Source organism: Cetorhinus maximus, chromosome 19 (genome assembly GCF_964194155.1).
Source record: "Cetorhinus maximus chromosome 19, sCetMax3.hap1.1, whole genome shotgun sequence".
NCBI classification, from domain to species: Eukaryota; Metazoa; Chordata; class Chondrichthyes; order Lamniformes; family Cetorhinidae; genus Cetorhinus; species Cetorhinus maximus.
In genome coordinates, this window is record NC_135897.1 from 77,580,656 (window position 1) to 77,602,941 (window position 22,286).

Genomic DNA, 22,286 nt, shown 5'->3' on the forward strand with positions numbered 1-22,286 from the left:
ATTCTAGGTATTAGTCTAGTAAACCTTCTCTGAACTGCTTCCAATGCATTTACATGCTTTCTTAAGTAAGGAGACCAATGCTGTACACAGTACTCCAGATGTGGTCTCACCAGTACCCTGCACAACTGAAGCATAACCTCCCTACTTTTATATTCAATTCTCCTTGCAATAAATGATAACATTCTATTAGCTTTCCTAATTACTTTCTGTACCTGCATACTAATTTGTTTAATCTCTTCTCATTGCTTAACCCTTGGAGTCCATGTATCATGTAGTAAGTCTATGCTACACTCCCTCTAAGGCCAATGTATCCTTCCTAAGGTGTGTTACCCTGAACTACTCTCAATTCTCCATGTATGGTTTAACCAGGGCTTTGTATAGCTGAAGGATTACTTCTACCTCCCTGTATTCTGTTCCTCTACAGAGACCAGCATTTCATTAGCCTTCTTGATTATTTTATGTATCTGTTCATAATAATAATTTATGTACCTGGATCCTCAAGTCTCTTTGGACCTTTTAGCTTTTCCCTATTTAGAAAGTACCCTGATCTATCCTTTTTAGGTCCAAAGTGGCTGACCTCACATCTGTCTTATTGAAATCCATTTGCCACAGTTTTGCCCATTAATTTAATGTATCAATGTCTCTTTGTAGATTTATACTTCCATTTAGACTCCTAACAATATGCCTATCTTTGTGTCTTTGGCAAATTTGGATATGTGGCTTTTTATCCCATCACCTAAGTTGTTAATGAGCATGGTGAATGGTTGAGGACCCAACACAGATCCTTGTGGAACGCCACCAGTCACATCCTGCTGAGAGTACCTGTCCATTAATCCTACTCTCTGTCTCCTTTTGCTCAGCCAATTTCCTAACCTGGCCAATAATTTGCTTTCAATTCCATGGGCTTCAACTTTAAGAACATATAAGGATACAAGAAATAGGAGCTGGAGTCGATCATTTCACTCTCTGGGCCTATATTCCCCCGTTCAACAAGACCATGGATGATTTTATACTTCACCTTTTCACCTTCCCACATTATCTCCATGTCCCTCAATTCCCTTGATACTAAACGTTTATCAACTTCTGGCTTGAATATTTTGAATGACTGAACATCCACAGATCCCTGGGTAAAGAATTCCCAGCGAGTGAAAAAAATTCTCCTCATCTCAGACCTGAAAGGCCGATCCCTTATTCTAAGATGAAGCTTGAGTGAACAGTCAAAGTCTATATAATTCATAGACATTAACCTGTCCACTTTCGTGACCGCTTCAAAAACCCAATCAGTTTTGTCAGCCATGACCTATGCTTTACGTGTACATGCTGGCTCTCTCAATTTTCAAGGTGTTCAGTCGCTGAATCCTTAATTATAGACTCTATTTCCTTGTTTATTATGACATTTGTGGTGAGCTTATTGCAGCCACTGTTGTTCAAGCAGAATAGTTAATGCTCAAATTGTTGCATGGAGCTTGGCACCTTATAGGGTAATCAGTCAGATTTCAAATGAAATAATAGCAGAAAATGTTGGAAATACTCAGCAGGTCAGGCAGCACGTAAGGAGGAAAACAGAGTTAATGTTTCATTTCGACGTGACCCTTCATCAGTTTGGATTGAGTCCTGCAATCCAGCCTAGTACATATTGAGAGGTATAAATGTCTTCAGTCAATAACCAAGAACTTCGCAGGATAGTCTCAGCTGCAATGATAGGCCATGGATTTGCTGCCATGAATTGACATACGGTGATCTTCTGAGTTATGCTATCATGCTGAGCCGCTAAATGTAAGTTCAGAAACTTTTTTGATGTGGGTGGGGTGGGAGACACATTATCATAAACACATAAGAAATAGGATCAGGAGTAAAATCATTCAGCCCCTCGAACCTGCTCCATCATTCAATAAGATCATAGCTGATCTGATTGTGACCTTAACTTCACTTTCCTGCTGGATCCCCTTAACCTTTGACTTCCTTGTAGATCAAAAGTCTGTCTAACACCGTCTTGATGTATTCAGTGACCCGGTCTCCACTGCTCTCTGGGGAAGAGAATGCCAAAGATTAACAAATCTCCGAGAGGAGAAAATCTTTCTCATCTCTGTCTTAAATGGGAGACCCCTTATTTTTAAACTATGCCCCCTTGTTCTAGGTACCCCCCACGAGGGGAAACACCCCCTCAGCATCATAATTCTGGAACTCCTGCCACGTTTGCAAGTTACTGAGTGACGTTGGCAGAGCTTTCGGGCTCCGAACCCATTCTCTCCGTCATAGAAGGAGATCTCCCGCCGTCAAGCGTCACGTTGCAAGATGGTTTGCCGCTGACTGAGATCAAAAAAAGCAGAGCACTGCGGTTGCTGGAAATCTGGCCTGTGCTTCAGGCCTGGGACCTTTCGTCGGAGCTGGGAGAAGTTAGAAATGCAATCAATTCTGATGAAAGGACAGAGAGAGAGACCTGAAACATTAACTCTGTTTCTCTTTCCACAGATGCTGCTTGACCTGATGAGTATTTCCAGCACTTTCTAGGGGGTTCTTTTTTTTTGCCATTCCAGCAGCTGGGATGGCTGGATTTGCAAACCTTGGTCCTCACTGTGTGGAGTAGACTGGAGCAGACTGGAGCAGCGTCACGTGAGCAGCCGGACTCCTCCCCCCACTCCCCTCCCCTCCCATCGATGCCTGTCCCGACTCGGCGCTCGATTAACCCGTGAGGGAGGAAAATGGCGGACAAAACAGTGCGGATCTCGGGGAAACACGGCGTGGGCAGCGTTTGTGAGGTAGGCGAGAGGCGGCGGGGGCTGGGGTGCCGCAGCCGGCGGCCGTGGTTGGGGGGGAGGGAGCTGAGGCTGCTTCGTAACCTTGTTTGGGAAAGGTCGAGGCCGTGGCCTGTCGAGGTCAGGCCCAAGAGCCCGGGCGCTGGTACACGCGAGGAGGCCTGGGGCCCTGGGCCGGGGCCTGAGGAGCTTGGGGGGCGGGGTGGGGGGGTGGGGGGGGGAGAAGGAGAGAGAGAGAGAGAGAGAGAGAAGGGGGGACGGCAGCTCCTGGCCGGGGTTCTGGGGATGGTGGGGGGACACCCTTTACTGCCGGCGGGTTTGAGCCACGGGGCAAAGCCACTGGGCGCCCGACCTCCTGCCGAAGCCGCGTCTTTGAAGCATTGATTTGTAAAAAAATATGTTGAGTTTCTTTGTTGTTCGGTGATTCCTGTCCCCACGCCCGGGATGGGGATTTAATCAAAATGCAATTGCCCGCACCCACCTCACACAACCCAGGGGAATGTGACTTGCACAACTCCGATCCACTGCAGTGCCTCAGTCAGATCTGTAACTCTGTCACACTTGCATGGGAGCGTGTTTGGTTTAGAGCGCCAAAAATAAATGTTGAGCCCCAAGAGTACAATTGTCCACTGTTTAATGCGTCTTTTAAACTAAGCATTTTAAAAATGACACTTTGAAAAGTATTTTCAATTAAAAAAAGATATACTCCAAAGTAGTGCTCTTGGGTTCACCCATCACCCCAGAATTGCAGGTACCATGGTAAATGCATGCTGTTATATGTCATTGCACCTTTCCCGGGTTTACTGTAAGTGGCTGGACAACTTTTTTGAAAAGGGTGAGAGGGGATGGAATAAGTGCCTCAGATGATTTTGTTAGTTGTGAAGTGTGTCAATCATGCTGATGCCATTTAACCATGACTCGTTAATGTCACCTTAAATTTTGGTATATACTGTGAACTCTTAATTTTTTTCCCCAGAAAACCTATTGTCTTGTGCAAAACAATTTAGTGTTTTGATTGGCTTTATTGAATAAAGTGTTTCAGATTTGTTAACTGTAGAAACATTAACTTCCTTTCAGAAGTTAGCTGTAGCTCTTAAATTACTTCGCCCCAATTCTTTAGTTTGCCTCCTGTGTTTGAGCTTCTTGTCAGACCTGGCTAAGTTTGGGAGCTCAGTAGTTTTGGAAAGAATTATGTTTGAAGGGTCCCACGTCCCATCATTCCATACTGTCACATGACACACCAATACATTGTGGATTGATTGTTTAGTTGGTTAGAAATCATATTGCATGCCAGTTATTAAGTATTTTTGTGTAAAATATTTGATTTAACCCAGCAGGTGCAAGTGATGCATTGCTGAGTTGTCCACTGCAAAGTTATAAGAACTTGTTACACAAACTGGTATGTATTATTGTTCTCATAGAAAATGTTTTAAATTGCAAGTAATTTTCAAAAGATATGTCATTCTTGAATATCTGAACAATCTTTTGAACAGTATACAACAAAGTATCCTATTTTCTGTTGATTCATCATTATTGTGTGCCAGTTATTTTTTCCTGATTAAGCATTTTTTAAGTACCTTGATCAGAGGTGTACAGAGTAGCCCTTGTATTTTCATTAGTTGAATATTTGGATACTTGGGGATATATTTGAATCAAGGTGTTTTACATAATATTAAGTCTTCAATTGTACATCAATTCTGTGATTTTGTGATAAGCATCTGATTAGCTGATCCGAGAGAACCACCTTGAACTGAAATTGTATTGTTTTACATACCATAAAATGCAGTATGTAAGTTATACATTTATTAGATTTTGTTGACCAATTTGTGCAATGAGGAGGAGAAACATTTGCTTCTGAAGTAAAAGTTGTGGATGTGATTTGTTTTCAAAGTTGTGTAAATGCCTGAGTTTAATTTTGTTCAGATTAAACTTTTATGTTAAATTGGAATTCACAGCCAATCTCAAGTTGGAGCATGACAAAATTTACTGAGATTCATAAGAGAAGGTTCAGTACCTCATATATTGTGGAAATACAGCTAGGAGTTAGGAAAGCTCTGTGTACAGGACGTGTTCTGAAGTTACACTGAATGATGGAGAGAGATTTGGGCTGCTTGTGCTTTAGTTGACCTTGCTAAGTCTTAAACCTAGATTAGCCATTATTGGACTTGTCTTATTGGAGAGTGCTTTTAATTTTACAGGATTTTATTCATGCAGTATTACTTTTTGTTCCTATAAAATTTTGAATTCTTTTGAGTTTGTCAGGAATCATACTTTGTAACAGCCAATAAAGTGGTGGCAAATGTAGAACAAATGTGTTGCTTAAGGTAATGATCATCGCTGTTGTGGAATGAGAGTCAAGATCTGTTGAAGTTTGAGATCCATACAGTAGTCAGAGGGAATGCATGCGTTTGACATTTCTGATGTTCATACAGTTTACACTTATGAAATTTCTGGGTAAATGCTATGTTGATGTTCTTTATGGAATAGATTCACATGTCTAAGGAATTGGAATGTTTTAATCTAGGACTATTAAAGTCCTGTGTAATAGAGGAGACTTTTCATGTTGGAATACAGATTTAAGAATAAAAAAGGGCATAGTATATAGAATAGCTCTTGGATGTTAGCATGATTTATTTATATAAAAGGACTTGACCAAATAACTTGAGCTACAGATTTAGACTGCAGCACTGCTGTAAAGTGCAGTGGTAGCCAGGTGAAGTTTTTGTCCCTGTGAACTGTTTAAAAAGAACCCTCCAATGATAGGGTGCAATTCTAATTGCCATATTACAGAAAGAACATTATGGCATTGAAACAACTGCAGCAAAGGGCCAACTGTCTGATACCTGGCATTATACATCTAAGCTACATGAAACTACAGAAGTTGTGTTTTTTTTCTGTAAAAGTTGTGATGTGATCATATTAAGGAATTCATGATTCTTAAGGCCATGGTAAGTTGACCCTTAAGAAACTGTTGACTATAACATTGAGAAAAGCAAGGAGGGGGCCATGGATCGAAGCCTAGGATGGAGATGAATGGACATAAAATATATTTCACCTGTGGCATGGTTATTATTTGGAATTGATTGCACAGGGGCTAAATTCTTTCAGATGGATGTTAGGCAAGAAAGCGAATGAGGGTTTAGGTATTTATTCTGTCTTTGAACTTGGGTCTTGCCAGATAAGCTGAAATAATCTTTTTGATTTTGTGTAATCTTACCTTCATTTTTTTTTACAGTGGCGGAGATTTTCCTTTTATTGGTCACTCAGTATTATTTACTCTGGTGCTATGAAGCTGAAGGTGCTCTCCCTCCAAGTACTCATCAGTACAGCTGTGGTCATGGTTGTTAGTTGGTAGCAATTGGAGATGAATTCAAGTATCACAATTATATTGGCACAGTATTAAGACACATTATCATGTGAATTATCCTATATGGTATATCACCGATCTATTAAATATACTGAGTAACCAATACTATAGTGCTAATATTAAGTCTGCGTGTAATTAGGTCTGCTTGCAAATTTCGTATCAGTAGGCTCTACTATTTATTTTTACAATATATTTGGGGATGTGATTGTTACTAAAATATGGTGCTTGTTATTTCTTTAATAATTGGCATTGTCATTTTCATGGAAGTGGAATGCAACCTAACATAGTCCAGTAATGCAACTTTGAGACATGGTATTGCATTGACCATACTTTGTAATTAATACAAGCAGAAGGTATTGGTGACCTTCCTGATGCAGCCTTCAGTCGAGATATTTTTTGACAGGCTGGTCAGGATCTTGGACTTTTTATTGCTCACCTAACTAGGGTTGTGATCAGGAGTGGAGTTGATACATATCTAAATAAGTTCATCTGGAAGTTCAGAAGTCCAGAAACAGCACTTGACGGTTAAAGCAAACATGCTTAGGCAGTGGAAATGTGCGCAGTTCATTTGCAAAATATATCTGACTTAAAGGAGAGTGTTAATTGGGGAGGGTTGAAGATTTGTATTCAAAATACTCCTCTGCAGGTTTACTTTCTATCGTTTCTTCCTTGAGTAAAATGTATTTAAAAAGAAAGCAAAATTAGCATGCTCCCTGAATGAAGAATATTTGGTGTGATTTTCTATTAACAATAGTTGATATAAATTGAGATTGGGAGCTGTCCCTCCTAATTCCAGGTGCTGGTCCTGCCCTGAAAGGAAAATTGAAGATTTGGTATTGTCTAAGAGACTATCCTGATTGTAGTGACAAACTGTGGTTTGTGAAGGAGATTGGGATTGTCCCATCTTCCAGTGCAATTTTTCTTGGATCTGTTTTAAGTCAGAGAAGTTGTGTTGTGTGCAATGATATAACCAATGCATTTGGCATAAGGGTGAATAATCCAAGGTGTATTTATTACTGAAGTTAACATCTGTACAAAGTGGCATTGGCATTACATCGGCACAAAGCTTGTGTAATGTACAATAAAAACAGTACTGGGAATACTCAGTCAGTCTGGCAGCATTTGTGGAGAGAGAGACAGTTAGCGTTTCAGGTTGATAACCTTTCGTCAGAACTTGAAAAAGTTATAGATACAGCCGGCCCTAAGCAAGTATGGAGGGGAGAAAGAACAATGGTGAAGGTCTTTGGAGTGAAATGCAGGAGAGATTAAGTAATTGAATTATAGAGTGGTTACAGGAGGCTATTTGACCCATAGAGCCCATCCTACCCTAGCTCTCTACAGGAGCAATTTAGCTAGTTCCACTCCCCTTGTCCTTCCCTCATAGCTCTGCATTTTTTTTCCTTCAGGTGCTTATCCAGCTCTCTTATGAAAGCAGGAATTGAACCTGCCTTTGTCACCGTTTCAGACAGGGCATTCCAGATCATAACCACACTTGCGTACTGGACAGAGGTGTTATGCTAATCGGTTGCCCAATCTAAATTTGGCTTCCCTGATGTAGCGGAGTCTGCATTGTGAGTAGTGGATGCATTGCACAAAAGTGAAATTAAGTACAAGTAAATCAATGCTTTACTTGGAAGGAATATTTGGAGCCTTGGACAGTGAAAAGGGAGGAGGTAAAGGGCAGGTGTTGCATCTCCTGTGCTTGCATGGGAACGTGCTGTGTGAAGAGGAGGAGGGGATTGAGGAGTCGGCCAGGGTGCTGTGGAGGGAACAGTCCTTTGAAATGTTGGTGGGGGAGGGGAAGAAGTGTTGGATCATGCTGGAGGCGGTGGAGACGGAGGACGATGTATGAGCTTCCATTCATTTTAATTCACTGCTGTACTCTTATTCTTACCTCTGTCCGTGGCCCCCTACATTATTACAATGGAGCTCAACATAAGCTTGAAACGGTATCTCAGCTTTTGTTTAAACTCGAGTTGCATTCTTATGAATTTAGGTGCTAATGCGGTGATTTGATTGGAGATTTCATTTATTAGAGGGAACAGAAGGAGAAACTATTTCTGCTGGTTGGGAAGCCTACAACAAGGGGGCATGGCCTTAAAAATTACAGCCATATCTTACAGGAGTAATATTAGGAAACACTTAGCAGGCAAATGGTGGTAGAAGTTCAGAACTCTTTCCACAAAACTCTTTCCAGTTGATGCTGGATTAAAACTGAGGTTGGCTATGAAAAACCCATGTTAAGAAGGAATATGGGTCAAAGGTGGGTTTATGGAGTTAGGTCACAGATTAACCATGCTCGCATTAAATTGAATGAATTAGAGAGAAAGGGATGGATGGTTACGATGGTAGGTTTAGTTGGGGCAAGATGTGGGAAGGATCGAGTGGAGCATAAACACTAGCATGGACTGGTTGAGCTAAATGGCCTGCTTCTGTACAGTGTATCCTATGTAACGACAGAGCAGGCTGGAGGGGCTAAATAGCCTTTTCCTGTTCCTATGTCTAGGCATGTTGCAGTCTTTAGGATTTAACATTGAGTTAAACAATTTCAGATCACAACCTTTGCCTTCATTTTTCTCAGGCAACAGCTGTTGATAATTCTGCCATTCAAACTTGCACCTTCTCAAAACAACTTTTTGTTTCTTGTCCCATTACCATCTGCTTTTGCATTTTACCATCATCCCTTTTGCCATTTAGTCACTCCAGCCTTCCAATCCTATCACAGACTCTCCCTTTTGTTCTCACCCTACCTTCCCCTGCCTCTGTGCTTGCTTAAAACCTGTTACATCTCGGCACAGACTAGAAGGGCCGAATGGCCTGTTTTCTGTGCTGTAGTGTTCTATGGTTCTAACGTTTTCCAGTTCCGACAAAAGGCCCTGGATCTGAAATGTTAACTCATTTCTCTTTCCACAGATGCTTCTAGACCTGCTGAGTATTTCTAGCATTTTCAGTTTTTATTTTAGATTTCCAGCATCTGCAGTATTTTGCTTTTGTGTTGTGTATGTCTGGTATTAAGAGCTGACTTGCATCTGTAGCAGAACAGTGTAGTTCCTTCCTTCATGGAGCTCTGTCTGCTTTGCTCTTGTGCCAGGCTTGTCCCTGACTCTGAATACAAACTGCATATATATAAATAGCATTTTATTATTTATGTAGCAAATGCAAATCCCCAAAGCCAAGCGATAGCCTTCTCATTTGCTGAGTTTAAGGTGATTAGTCCGCCACAAAGCCTGTGGAGGATACACCTCTCGGTAATATGCTGCATTATTTATGTCTTTTCACAAGTGCGTAAGGGTTTTGTACTGAGGCCCCAGCGGTGGAGGTTGGCTGCACAGGGGCCCTGGCCTGTCCTGAACCTATTTAACAAGGACCACTGTCACTGTGGTAGTTCAAAGTCTGCCATTTGACAGATGGGGTGTGTCACAAGGAACTTGTTAGTGACTTCCCACGTTTTCCATTTCTTGATCCAAAGGATTTTCGCTGGTATCATGCTCAGGAATGGTGCTCCATATGTAATGCCGAGATGGAAGGCCAGGTTGAACAGGTCATCATGGAGTGGTAAGTGAGGTGCAGCATGGATGGTTTCGTCCAACTTGTGGCTTTTCAACAGTTGGCTGATGTGTAGGGGAATGATGTTTGCGAGGACAGGAAGCCAGGCGACGGGTGTTGAGTAGTTGCATTCAATTGAGTGTCAACGAGATGTGTGTGTGATGATCTTTGCACAGTACTCTGCTGTGGAGTACGATGGGGCAAGTGCTGAAGCCTGGAGTGTTGTGACAGCAGCATCCCACGTAGATCCAACAAGTTTGGTTAGTAGATTGTTTCTGGTTTTGACCTTAGCTATTTTCTTCAGATGTTCCTGGAAGGACATGGTCAGATCGAGAATCACTCCCAAGCATGTTGGGTTGGTATTATGCTTTAGTCTCTGGCCATTCATGTAGATATGCAATTTTTTTTTGTACTGACATTGTGGAGGTGGAATATACAGGATATGGTTTTAGAGAAATTTAACATGAGATGCAACGTACTGCAGTCAACTTTGTCATGCCTTCATTAAGGATCTGGTCCAGAGTGCAGAAGGAGCTTGGATGTTACAACAGATGTCATCAGCATAGGGGAACTTGTGGGACGTGGTTGTCGGCAGGTCATTTGTAAAAATATTGAACAGGGTTGGGGCTAACATTGAGCCCTCTGGTAGTGCATTAGCCTGTCTCCTCCCTGCACGTCTGTCTTGTCCAAGGTGGACTCTGAATTGGCTGTTGCGACGGAGTGTTTCAAACCCAAGTTGGAAGCATTTTGGACAGCTTTGGGAGCAGGCTAGTGTGCTACACTGTATCATAGGCAGCAGTGAAGTCCAGTAGCTGCATGCCTGTCTTCAGTTTCTTTTGGAAGCCATTTTCGATGCAGGTGGTGAGTGCCAGAACTTGATCATGTGCCGCGCCCCTTATGGAAAGGAGCTCGGTTGACATTAATGATGGTCTCTACTTCCAGATACGTGTTGTAGGATAAGGCGCTCAAAGAGCCTAAAGCACCCAAAGTAGTGAAATTGGTCAATGGCTTGCTGCCAATATAAGATCTTTTCCAGGTTTTGGAATGGCAATGATTTTTGCCATATGCCACACCTTCGGGAGTGAGTTTGAGCTGATGTTTTTTTGTGTTAATTGTGATAATTAGCATCGTTATAAAGCAAAAAAACAGATACTAAAGATGTATTGTAAATGCACTTTGAATGACCAAAATAGTTTTTAAAAAACCTGTTTGTGCCTCTAGTAGTCCGGATTTCTATAAGCGCTGTTTCGGTGCTCAATGGGGGAGATGGTGGCATAGTGGTAATGTTACTGGACTAGTAATCCAGAGACCCAGGCTAATGCTTTGGGGACACGGGTTCAAATCCCACCATGGCAGCTGGTGGAATCTTAAGATAAAAGCAAAAAACTGCGGATGCTGGAAATCCAAAACAAAAACAAAAATACCTGGAAAAACTCAGCAGGTCTGGCAGCATCTGCGGAGAGGAAGACAGTTAACGTTTCAAGTCCGAATGACCCTTCAACAGATCATTCGGACTCGAAACGTTAACTGTGTTCCTCTCCGCAGATGCTGCCAGACCTGCTGAGTTTTTCCAGGTGGAATCTTAAGTTCAGTTGATAAAATCTGGAATTGAAAACCAATCTCAGTAATGAAACTATTATCGATTGTCATAAAAACCTATCTGGTTCATGAATGTCCTTCGGGGAACATATGAACTAGGAGCAGGAGAAGGCCACTCAGCCCTTCAAACCTACTCCAATAAGATCTTGACTGATCTGATTGTAACCTCCTGCCTACCCCCGATAGCCTTTCACCCCTTGTTAATCAAGAATCTACCTAGCTCTCCCTTAAAAATATTGAAAGACTCTGCTTCCACTGCCTTTTTGAGGAAGAGAGATCCAAAGACTCGTGACCCTATGAGAAAAAAAATCTTTCTCATCTCTGTCTTAAATGAGCGACCCTTTATTTTTAAACTGTGATCCCTAGTTCTAGATTTTCCCACAAGAGGAAACATCTTCACATCCACTCTGTCAAGGCCTCTTGGGATCTTAAAAGTTTTGATCAAGTTTCCTCTTACTCTTCTAAACTCCAGTGGATACAAGTCTAACCTGCCCAACCTTGCCTCATAAGACAACCCACTCATTCCTGGTATTAGCCTAGTAAACCTTCTCTGAACTGCTAACACATTTACATCTTTCCTTAAATAAGGAGACTAATACTGTACACTACTCCAGATATGATCTCACCAGTGCCCTGTACAACTGAAGCATAACCTCCCTACTTTTGTATCCAATTTCCCTCACAATAAATGATAATCTATTAGCTTTCCTAATTACTTACTGTACCTGCATACTAGCCTTTTGTGATTCATGCACTAGGACATCCAGATCCCTCTGAATCTCAGAACACTGCAATCTCTCACCATTTAGATAATATGTTTTTTATCTTTCCTGGCAAAATGGACAATTTCACATTTTCCAACATTATACGCCATTTGCCAGACCTTTGTCCACTCACTTAACCTATCCATATCACTTTGTAGCCTCCTTACATCCTGTTCACAACTCACTTTCTTACCTATCTTTGTGTCATCAGCAAATTTAGCAGCCATACTATTTGTCCCTTCATCCAAGTCATTCATATAAATTATAAAAAGCTGAGGCCCCAGCACTGATCCCTGTGGCACACTACTCGTTACATCCTGTCAACCAAAAATATATCCATTTATGGCTACCCTCTGTTTCCAGTTAGCTAGCCAAACTTCTATCCATGCCAATAAGTTACAGAGAAGTGTGAGGTGATTCATTTTGGCAGGAAGAATATGGAGAGACCGTATAAAATAAAGGGAGAAACTCTAAAGAAGGTGTAAGAACAGAGGGACCTTGGTGTATATGTCCATAAGTCAGTGAAGATGGCAGGGCATGTTGATAGAGCAGTTAATAAATCTTTTAGTACCTTAGGCTTTATTAATAGGGACATTGAGTACAATATTAGAGAGGTCATGCTGAAGTGGCATAAGACACTAGTTAGGCCTCATCTGGAGTACTGAGTCCAGTCCTCGGCACCATACTTGAGGAAGGGTGTGAGAGAGTGGAAAGAGGAGAATCACAAGAATGATTCCAAGAACCTATCTATGAGGATAGATTGGAAAGATTGGGACTGTTTTCCTTTCAGGAAAGAAGGCTGAGAGGAGGCTTGAAAGAGATATTCAAGATCCTGAGAGGTATGGACAGGGTAAATAGTGAGAAACTGTTCCCACTCAAGGGAGCATCAAGAACTAGTGGACACAGATTAGAAATAGAAATAATCGTCATTTTTAAAAATTCATTCGCAGGATGTGGGCTTCGCTGGCTGGGCCAGCATTTATTGCCCACCCCTAGTTGCCCTTGAAAAGGCGATGGTGAGCTGCCTTCTTGAACCACTGCAGTCCATGTGGTGTAGGTACAACCACAGTGCTGTTAGGAAAGGAGTTCCAGGATTTTGACCCAGCGACAGTGAAGGAACGGCGATATATTTCCAAGTCAGGACGGTGAGTGACTTGGAGAGGAACTTCCAGGTGGTGGTGTTCACATCTATCTGCTGCCCTTGTCCTTCTAGGTGGTAGTGGTCATGGGTTTGGAAGATGCTGTCTCAGGAGCCTTGGTGAATTCCTGCAGTGCATCTTGTAGATGGTACACACTGCTGCTACTGTGCGTTGGTGGTGGAGGGAGTGAATGTTTGTGGATGTGGTACCAATCAAGCGGACTGCTTTGTCCTGGATCGTATCAAACTTCTTGAGTGTTATGGCAGCTGCACTCATCCAGGCAAGTGGGGGGTGTTCCATCACACTTATGACTCGTGCCTTGTAGATGGTGGACAGGCTTTGGGGAGTCAGGAGGTGAGTTACTCATTCATAGATTCCTAGCCTCTGACTTGCTCTTGTAGTCACAGTATTTATATGGCTAGTCCAGTTTAGTTTCTGGTCAATGGTAACCCCCAGGATGTTGATAGTAGGAGATTCAGTGATGGTAATGCCACTGAACATCACGGGGTGATGGTTGGAACCTTTCTTATTGGAGATGATCATTGCCTGACACTTGTGTGGCGCGAATGTTACTTGTCACTTGTCAACCCAAGCCTGGATGTTGTCCAGGTCTAGCTGCATTTGGACATGGACTGCTTCAGTATCTGAGGAGTTGCAAATGGTGCTGAACATTGTGCAGTCATCAGCGAACATCCCCACTTCTGACCTTATGATGGAAGGAAAGTCATTGATGAGGCAGCTGAAGACGGTTGTACCTAGGACACTACCCTGAGGAATTCCTGCAGTGATGTCCTGGAGCTGAGATCACTGACCTCTAACAATCACAACCATCTTCCTTTGTGCTAGTATGACTCCAATCAGCGGAGAGTTTTCCCCCTGATTCCCATTGATCCTAGTTTTGCTAGCCCTCCTTGATGCCACACTTGGTCAAATGGTGCCTTGATGTCAAGGGCAGTCACTCTCACTTCACCTCAGGAGTTCAGGTCTTTTGTCCAAGTTTGACCCAAGGCTGTAATGAGGTCAGGAGCTGAGTGGCCCTGGTGGAACCCAAACTGGGCATCAGTGAACAGGTTATTGCTAAGCAAGTGCCACTTGATGGCACCTGTTGATGACCCCTTCCATTACTTTACTGATGACCGAGAGTAGACTGATGGGGCGGTAATTGGCTGGGTTGGATTTGTCCTGTTTTTTGTGTACAGGACACACCTGGGCAATTTTCCACATGGCTGGGCAGATGCCAGTGTTGTACCTGTACTGGAACAGCTAGGGATGCGGCAAGTTCTGGAGCGCAAGTCTTCAGTGCTATTGCTGGAATATTGTCAGGTCCCATAGCCTTTGCAGTATCCAGTGCCTTTAGCCATTTCTTGAAATCACATGGAGTGAATTGAATTGGCTGAAGACTGGCATCTATGATGCTGGGGACCTCCGGAGGAGGTCGAGATGGATCATCCACTCGGCACCTCTGGCCGAAGATTGTTGCGAATGCTTCAGCCTTATCTTATGTCAAATGGAATAAAAGTGATGTGAGGGAATATTTTTCACCGAGAGGGTGGTTGGAGCCTGGAATCAACTTTATGGGAGGGTGGTGGAGGCAGGTTCGATCGAGGTATTCAAAAGTGAATTGGATTGCTATCTTAAAAGAATGAATATGCAAGGTTACGGGGATAAGGCAGGGGAGTTGGTCTTGGTAGAATGCTCTTTCAGAGAGCCAGTGCAGACTTGGTGGGCTGAATGTCTCCTACACTCTAAAGATTCTGAGATTCGGCGCATGAGTCCATGCTGGCTCTCTGTACAGCAATCCATTTAGTCCCATTTCCCCACTCTTATCCCATAGCCCTGTAAGTTTATTTCCTGCTAGTGCCCATCCAATTTTCTTCTGAAACCATTCATCATCCCTACCTTCATAGGCTGGGATTTCCAGGTCATTGCACTCAATACATAAAAAGATTTCTACCTCACACCTTGCCTGCACCTTTGACCCAAAACCTTAAACCTGTGTACCTTGGTCCTGTACCATCGGCTATTGGGAACAACTTTTCATTGCCTACCGTACATAAACCTGTCATAATCTTGAACACTCCCCTCAATTTTCTTTTCTCCAAGGAAAGCAACACCAGCTTCTTCAACCTAAAATCCCTCATCTCTGGAACCATTCTGTTTGCTTTTTAGTTTGTATGGCTGGGGAAGCTGTTTGACTTGACACAGTGTGAATGGTTGTGATGGCACTAGGAACGGATCTCTCAGGGCAGAAGTTCAGTATATTGGCAGTATGTTGACTTAGCTGGTTACACGGAGGGAGACAGCAATCTTCACATGATCCTCCTGGTAAAGTAAGTTTTCCAACTTGAAAACCTGCAAACTAATGCTCTCAAGGAGGTGACCAAACCCCAGCCACCAGGCTCCTGGTCCAAGCAGTAAAATCCCCACCATTCCCATAAATCTCTGGACCCTCCCGAGGACCCTCACATCCTTCCTAAAGTGTGATGACCAGAACTCAATGTAGTACCATAGTTGTGGCCTCCAGGGCTTTACAAAGGTTCAGCATAATTTCCCTGCTTTTATACTCAATATCTCTATTTATGAAGCCAAGATCACATATGCTTTGCTAACTATTCTTACAATATAAAAACAAAAAGCTAAAAGCTACTGCGGATGCTGGAAATCCAAAACAAAAACAGAATTACCTGGAAAAACTCAGCAGGTCTGGCAGAAAACCTGCCAGACCTGCTGAGTTTTTCCAGGTAATTCTGTTTTTGTTTATTCTTACAATATGTTCTCCCACCTTCAAAGATCTATTCACAGGAACCCCAGGTCTCTCTGTCCCTATAAAACCTTTAAGACTGTACCATTTAGCCTATATTGCCTCTTCCTATCCCTTATGCCAAAATGCATCACCCCATACTTCTCTTCCACCTGTCACTTATTTGTTTACTGTGCTAGATTAACTATGTCCTGTTGCAGTCATTTGTTTTCTTAACTGTCAGCCACACCTCCCAAGTTTGGTATCATCGACAAATTTTGAAATTTTACTCTGTCTTCCAATATCCAGTTCATTTATATATCAAGAAGCAGTGGTTCTAGCACTGAATTCTGTAACATTTACACCCTATTAAAAATCAAAAGTTGGTGCTTCGATCATCAGCAAAGTGATGGAAGGGGTTGTCTACAGTTCTATAAGCGACGCTTAGTCAGCAAGAACCTGCTCACTGGCACACAGTTTGGGTTCTGTCGTGGCACTCGGCACCTGACCTCACAGCCTCGGTCCAAACATGCACAAAAGCATTGAACACGAGAGGAGGTGAGAATGACTGTCCTTGACATCAAGGCAGAATTTGACTGTGTGTGGCATCAAGAAGTCCTGGCTAATTTGAAGTCAATGGGAATCGGGGGGGAAATCTCTTTACTGGTTGGAGTCATATCCAGCACAGAGGAAATTGGTTATGGTTGTTGGAGGCCAATTATCTAAGTCCCAGGACATCACTGCAGGAGTTCTTCAGTGGACTGTCCTCGGCCCAATGATAATTAGCTGCTTCATTATTGACCTTCCCTCCATCATAAGGACAGAAGTAAGGCTGTTTGCTGATGACTGCATAATGTTCTCTTTTCGCAACTCCCCGAATACTGAAGCTGCCTGTGTCCATATGTAGCAAGCCCTGGACAACATTCAGGCTTGGGCTGATAAGTGGTAAATAACATTTCGTGTCATACAAGTGCCAGGCAATGGCCACCTCCAACAAGAGAGAATCTAAGCAGCTCCCAAGGCATTTAGTGGCACCATGGCTGAATCTCCCACTATCAACACCCTGGGGTGGAGAGGGGTTGTTACCATTGATCAGGAACTGAGCTGGATTAGCCAAATAAATACTGTGGCTGCAAGAGCAGGTCAGAGCCTGGGAATTCTGAGGTGAATAACTCACCTCTTTACTCCCCAAAGCCTTTCCACTATCTACAAGCTGCAAGTCAGGAGTATGATGAAATACTCTCTACTTGGCTGTCCGAGTGCGGCTTCAGCAGCACTCGAAGCATCCAGGCCAAAGCAACCCACTTGATTGGCACCGCATCCACCAACTTAAACATACACTCCCTCTACTATTGACACACATTGACAGCAGTATGTATCATTTACAAGATGCACTGCAGCAACTCACCAAGGCTCCTCCAGCAGCACCTTCCAAACCTGTGACCTCTATCACCTAGAAGGTTAAGGGCAGCAGATGAATGGGAATACCACTGCCTGCAAGTTCCCCTCCAAGCCACACACCATCCTGACTTGGAACTATCTCGCCATTACCATTCTTGAACTGTTGTGGCATCAAAATCATGGAACTCCCTACCTAACAGCACTGTGGATGTATCTGCACCAGATGGACTTCAGCGGTTCAAGAAGGCAGCTCCCCACCACCTTCTGAAGGACTCAGGATGGGCAACAAATGCTGGCCTTGCCAGTGATGCTAACTTCCAATGAAGGAATAAAAAAAACATGTCCAGTTCCCCCATCATCCCTGTGCTTGCTGACCTACATTGGCTGCCAGCTAAGCAATGCCTCAATTTTAAAATTTTCATCCTTGCTTTTGAATCACTCCATTACCTTGCCCCTCCCTATCACTAATCTACTCGAACCATACAACTCTTAGACATCTGTGCTCCTCTAGTTCTGACCTCTTGAACATCTCCAATTTTAATTGCTCCAGTATTGGTGGCTGCAAGCTCTGGAATTCCTCCCATAAACCTTTCTGCCTCTCAGCCACCCTTTCTTCCTTTAAGAAACTCCTTAAAACCTATCTGTCCTAATGCCTCCTCATGTGGCCCTGTGCCAAATTTTGTTAACTCTCCTGTGAAATGCCTTGGGATATCTAATTACAAGAAAGACATGATATAAACACCAGTTTTTTTCATGTCCTGATAATTTAATTTCATAGTTTTTCTTTACCTTAATTGTTTTTACTTAATTTCTTCATATTCTTCCTTGTCATGCTCTTCACTTTTATCCATGCACTTAATGTATGTGCATTCTGTTGATGTAGTATGCAGTTATGAAATTTGAATCCTTTTGCTTGCAAATATTGTTAAAGATCATTCTGTCAAGCATGACAAGAGCTTTCAACGCCAACTACTGTGTTCAGAGAGTACATCATGACAGGAGTGGTATTTTAGTTCCTCCGCTAATGCAGTGCAGTTGTATATGTGCCACAAGTGTTCACTTTCTGACATGTTTTCTGTTTTGAATTACAAAGCTACAGTGTGAAAGAAATATTGTGTAGCTCAACAATTAACAAAAGGCTGACATAATGTTAATTATATGTAGCAGTAGGGTTAGTGATATTGGCGTTAACTGGTCTAAATATATTTAGGCTAACTTTAGCTTGTTGACCTGTACAAATGCATGGAGTTGCACGTGCTCTTTGCAAACATCCCCTATTAAACCCTTGTGTGTATTGAGCGCAGAAGATCTTTATCAAACCCAAGAGGTTCTTTAAACAGTTTTAAATAAAACTATGGGCCAGTGACATTTGTCAGCTGTTAATCACATTACCTTGTGTTTCTGTAACTTTTGAACCAAGTTGCTGTAAAAACTGTTTTCTATATTTAAAAAAAAAACAATTCTGGCAGGAGAATATAAATGCTAGAAATACACAACTAGTCTGTCAACATCTGTAAAGAAAAAAAACAGGAAAATATGGGGTAGACTTTTAGTTTGAACTGAATTCTGATGAAGGAAAATGCCATCGCCCTCAATGTTCTTAGCAACTTTGGATGCTGTGGCCACTGTTGCAGTCAGCCCTATGACGTTGAGAGGCATCACCTCTGTTGGGCTCAGGAGAAGCAGGCATCCTTGTTCCCCATTGGCTCTGCCCAATCTGCCCTGATGGATGGGCATATATGAGCTGAAGTCACCAACGTCCTCTGCTACAATTGAGAAGCTACGTCAAAGTTTTGCCACTCACGGACTGCCAGAATTGGTCATATCTGAAAGTGGCACGGCGTTTATGAGTGCTGAGTTTCAGCAATTTATCAGCCTCAATGGTATCACTCGTGTAAAAACCTCACCATATCACCCTTCCTCAAATGGACTAGCCAAAAGGACGGTCAAACATTCAAGGCTGGCATGAAGAAATTATCCGGAAATTTCATAGCAATCAAACTAGCACACTTTCTTTTCCATTATAGGACCACCCCTCACACAACTGGTATCACACCTGCGGAATTATTGATGAAACGCAGTCTCAGGATGGGATTGAGCTTAATAACACCAAATTTAGGGGGGAAGGTGGGCATCAAAAAAGTTGACTTGTTCTTTTAAGAGGTGCTGATGGAGTTCTAGCATTTTCTGCTCTTTTTTTTCTAGCTCATTAGTTGTATGGAGCTTGCAAAGACATGTGATGCCTGTAAATTCTGTGGATAGTGTTCATGTTATCCAGGTGTTCACTGATTTTAAATACTAAAATTACTTGGGCATTTAATTACCTGTAAAGTTCACAATTCAGAGGATATTACTTTGGATATTTACTGCTAGTCATCAGTTGCAAAGATAATCTTATTTTCTCTTCTCCAGCGTGCTTCTGATTAACTTAAAACCGACAACGCTGACAGAATGACTGCCTCAAAGAGGACCCTCAGTAAAAAGGAACAGGAGGAAATTAAAAAGAAGGTACGGAATCTTTATAGTGTACATGGAAGGCAGATAGGAAAAGAAATCAGGAGGAACAAAAAGAAAAACTCTGCAAATCTGAAATGTAAAAAGAGTGCTGAAAAGGCACAGCAGGTATGTTAGTATCTGAAAAGAGAAAAGATAGAGTTCTGTCAAAGGGTCTAAACGCTTGTTAACAAATCTTTCGTTTTTGGCTACTTCTATTTTCAGCATTTGCTTGTTTGTGGGAAGGATGAGATGAAATAGGAAAATAATTTCAATAATTAAAAAATATGCCAATTTTACCACCAATACTTGGAGTTGCGTTTCACCCTTATCAGATTTTTAGTTTGCATGATTTTTAAAAATTACTACTTTATTCAGATCAGAATTATTTCAGAATTGGTTGGAAAGACAGCATAATTAAAAATACCAAAAATAAGAATACTATGTCTTCCAATTTAATTTTTTCACCTAATCTTTCTTCTTACTCTAGAGAAGCTGACTCATTTAGGACATGGTTCCAAGGCTGCCAGCAGCCCTCCAATGTTTGATTTAAAGAATTTTTAAAATTTTTGCCTTAGACACTGAGTGTTGGCTGACTATTTGGATGGGAAGCGAGGAGGCCATTGCAGCTGAACCCAATCCTTTTTTGATCCAATGCCTGTGAAATCACGCACTTTGCACCAAGGGTCATTGGATATTGATCAGTAATTGAAGTCTTTTTTTCTCTCCACCACCCCCATTCGTAGAAGCTAATCATTGAACCAAATTGTCACCCACATTAAGACTTAATTAGGCACAGAACAGAATACTTTGGTCTGCATGGCTTGGGTATTATCCTTACCAGCTAGCCATTGGGGAACAAACATACTAGTAATAGCAGGAATAAGGTAATGAATGGACTTCTTCCTTCATAATTTTCAAACAAAGATGTTTGGATTCTCAGAGGTTGTTAGATTTCTCCTTCCTTCAGTTTACTTAGCGTTGCATTCATTTGTATGTTTTACGCATAGATAGAGAATTCTGTAATTTGCCGCATGCCAATATTTCAAACAATGGGACAGTTAGTGTATGCTTTTCTTATTGACTAAATTATCTTAAGTGTAATTTTTTATGAAACTGTCAATAGAAAATTGTTACAAATGCAACACACTGATGTTAAACATTTTCTTTCAGGAAGATGAGAAGGCAGCAGCTGAAATTTATGAAGAATTTTTGGCCTCCTTTGAGGGAGCAGACTCCAGTAAAGTAAAAGCTTTTGTAAGAGGTGGCATTGTAAATGCAACAAGAGGTGAGTTTATGAACTATATGCAGAAAGTTGGGGAAACACCACTTTATTGAAATGGGTCATGTCAGAAGTCCTTTCACACTCCAGGTAGAATTAGAGCAAGTTATTTTGCAGTGCTGATGTCTAAGCTTGAGCTATTTTCCTACGGTAAAACTCAATTTCTTCCATGTTGGTAAGGATTTAAAACCCAGAAACAAAGTGGTACCAAATGGACAGTTTTGTTGTGCTAAGTGGCCTTCAGTGTTCCCCAAGTGTTTTAGGATCCTAACATTTCTACTTTTCATCTCGCACTTAAGTTGGGCTGTGTTTTTGACATGTTTGCTACACTATTTGTGAGTTCTTTATCATAAGTAGTTTTATAACCTTTGAAAGAACCCACAACTAATAAGCTACGTTTCGATCAGTGGCCAAATAGATAATGGGTTTAAGCAGGAGGGGGCTCCAGCCTGACTTACCATTAGGCACTAGAAAGGGAGTTCATTTCATGGCAGCCACGTATGCTTGCCAAAGCTGCTCATGAGGATCTGAATTAGAGTATAAGAGAAAACTAGCTGGAAATAAAAAGACAGATAGTAAAAGTTTCTATCAATATTTAAATAAGAAAAAAGTTAACAAAGTGAGCGTTTGTCCTATAGAAAGCCAGCCTGGGGAATAATAATGGAAAGTAAGGAGATGGTAGATGAATTGAACAGGTATTTTGCATCGGTTTTCACTATAGTGGATACAAGTAACTTCCCAGAAATAGCTGTAAATCAGGAAATAGAAGGGAGGGAGGAACTCGGGACAATTATAATCACCAGGGAAGAGGTATTGAGCAAATTGTTGGAGCTGCAGACTGACATATGCCTGGGTCCTGATGGACTTCATCCTAGGGTCTTGAAAGAAGTGGCTAGTGAAATTGTTGATGTGTTGGTTTTAATTTTCCAAAATTCCCTAGATTTGGGGAAGGCTCCGTTAGATTGGAAAATAGCAAATGTAACTCCTTTATTCCAAAAGGGAGGGAGACAGAAAGCAGGAATCTACAGGCCTGTTAGCTTAACGTTTGCCATAGGGAAAATATTAGAATCTGCTATTATAGATGTTATAGCAGGGCATTTGGAAAAGAGTACTTCGAAGGAGTCACGTGCTGTGGATAAAGGGGAACCGGTGGGTGTACTGCACTTATATTTACAGAAGACCCCACATCAAAGGCTATT

At 42.0% G+C, this 22,286-nt stretch overlaps 1 protein-coding gene across 5 annotated transcripts in view; it reads left to right on the forward strand.

The window, feature by feature from the left end:
- The first annotated feature begins 2,388 nt into the window (after positions 1-2,388).
- Positions 2,389-22,286, forward strand: part of u2surp (U2 snRNP-associated SURP domain containing) — a 76,720-nt gene continuing 56,822 nt past the window's right edge. For 2 of the 5 annotated variants that reach the window (XR_013579626.1, XM_078564218.1), the window contains exons 1-4: positions 2,642-2,759; positions 4,091-4,155; positions 19,725-19,934; positions 20,979-21,093. Coding sequence is in view for 3 of the 5 variants with exons in the window: in XM_078564218.1 (XP_078420344.1) it covers positions 19,764-19,934; positions 20,979-21,093 (286 nt within the window). In the remaining 2 variants the exon portion in view is untranslated. Of the gene's footprint in view, positions 2,760-4,090; positions 4,156-19,724; positions 19,935-20,978; positions 21,094-22,286 lie in introns of all 5 variants that reach the window. The other 3 variants (XM_078564221.1, XM_078564220.1, XM_078564219.1) reach the window with 3 other exon arrangements.